The following is a 1,199-nucleotide window of genomic DNA, read 5'->3' on the forward strand; positions in this document are numbered from 1 at the left end:
TGGCCCCACCCCAGGGATCCTAACGCAGGCCCCTGTCCTCTCTTGCAGTGCTGGAGCCGGAAGGACCGGCTGCTTCATCGCCATCGACACCATGCTCGACATGGCCGAGAACGAAGGGGTGGTGGACATCTTCAACTGCGTGCGTGAGCTCCGGGCCCAGAGGGTCAACCTGGTGCAGACAGAGGTGAGTCCTGGGGCGGAGGCTGGCCTGGTCACCCACAGCCCTGGCCACCCACAGCCCTGGCCAAGGAGGAGCCAGGGCTGGAGGCATCCTACAGAAAGAGACCTGGGCATGGGAGAAACAGGAGGGGCTGGATACATGGCTGGCTATGGTGAGACCATCACAGAAGCTAGGACAACCCTGCCAGCCTGAGGTCCCCCAGGTCAAGGACTCCCACTAGTGAGGGAGGTGCTGGGGGCCCCATCTCCAAGGGCGTCTAAGCAGTGACTGAATGGCAAGTGTCAGGCATTCTCTGAATAGAGTCCCTGCCTTGGATGAAGGAGGAGAGCGAGAAGGAAAGGACTGGGATTGACTGAACGCTTACTGTGTGCTGAGTATCCTGTGAGGCCGTGCAGGAATGGCTCCGTCGGTAGAGTCAGTGAGTTCCTGAGCCAGGCTCCAAGGACTCCAAGAGAGAGAACACACAACCCCTGCCCACAAGGGAGGGGCAGGCCTCCAGGGGTCCAGATGGAGAGTCCCAGATGTGAGGGACAGGGAAGGGGTTCATCTTTATTGCCAAGCTCCTACTTTGTGCCAGGCATCACCCCAGGTCCTCTGTATTCAGGGTATTATTTAGCTCCTGCTAGTACCCCGATTTTATAGATGAAGAAACTGAGAAATGGTGTCGCCAAAGCTTCACATAGCCACATAGTGGTAGGACTTGGGACCCGGTGACCCCAAGGCCCATGTGCTTTCCCCTGAACCACACTCCTGGAAGCCCTGGTCTCCCCATCTTCTGGTTCTAATGCAGCTGGAGGTGCCCAGGCAGCACAGCTGGGGCAGACAGCTGCATCCATCATCTGCCTGCCTGAAGAATTCCCCCCACGGCCCTGGGCCTGGCCGGTCACCACTGGCTCTGCAGGCATTCTCCTCACTTACAGGCTGTTAGACCCTAGGACCCTGCTGCGGCCTCCGAGCCAGCTCCCACAGGCTGGGCTGCAGGCTGCTAAAGCCAAGAGGCTGCTTTATCTGTTCCGAG

The 1,199-nt window shown here is 59.1% G+C and overlaps 1 protein-coding gene across 1 annotated transcript in view; it reads left to right on the forward strand.

Moving 5' to 3' along the window:
• PTPRT (protein tyrosine phosphatase, receptor type, T) overlaps window positions 1–1,199 on the forward strand; it is an 839,242-nt gene that overhangs the window by 808,167 nt on the left and 29,876 nt on the right. Inside the window, exon 24 of the mRNA XM_010829234.1 lies at window positions 49–184. Within this exon, the coding sequence (XP_010827536.1) occupies window positions 49–184 (136 nt within the window). The remainder of the gene's footprint in view (window positions 1–48; window positions 185–1,199) is intronic.

Source organism: Bison bison, unplaced genomic scaffold (genome assembly GCF_000754665.1).
Source record: "Bison bison bison isolate TAMUID 2011002044 unplaced genomic scaffold, Bison_UMD1.0 scf7180017864500, whole genome shotgun sequence".
Classification (NCBI taxonomy): domain Eukaryota; kingdom Metazoa; phylum Chordata; class Mammalia; order Artiodactyla; family Bovidae; genus Bison; species Bison bison.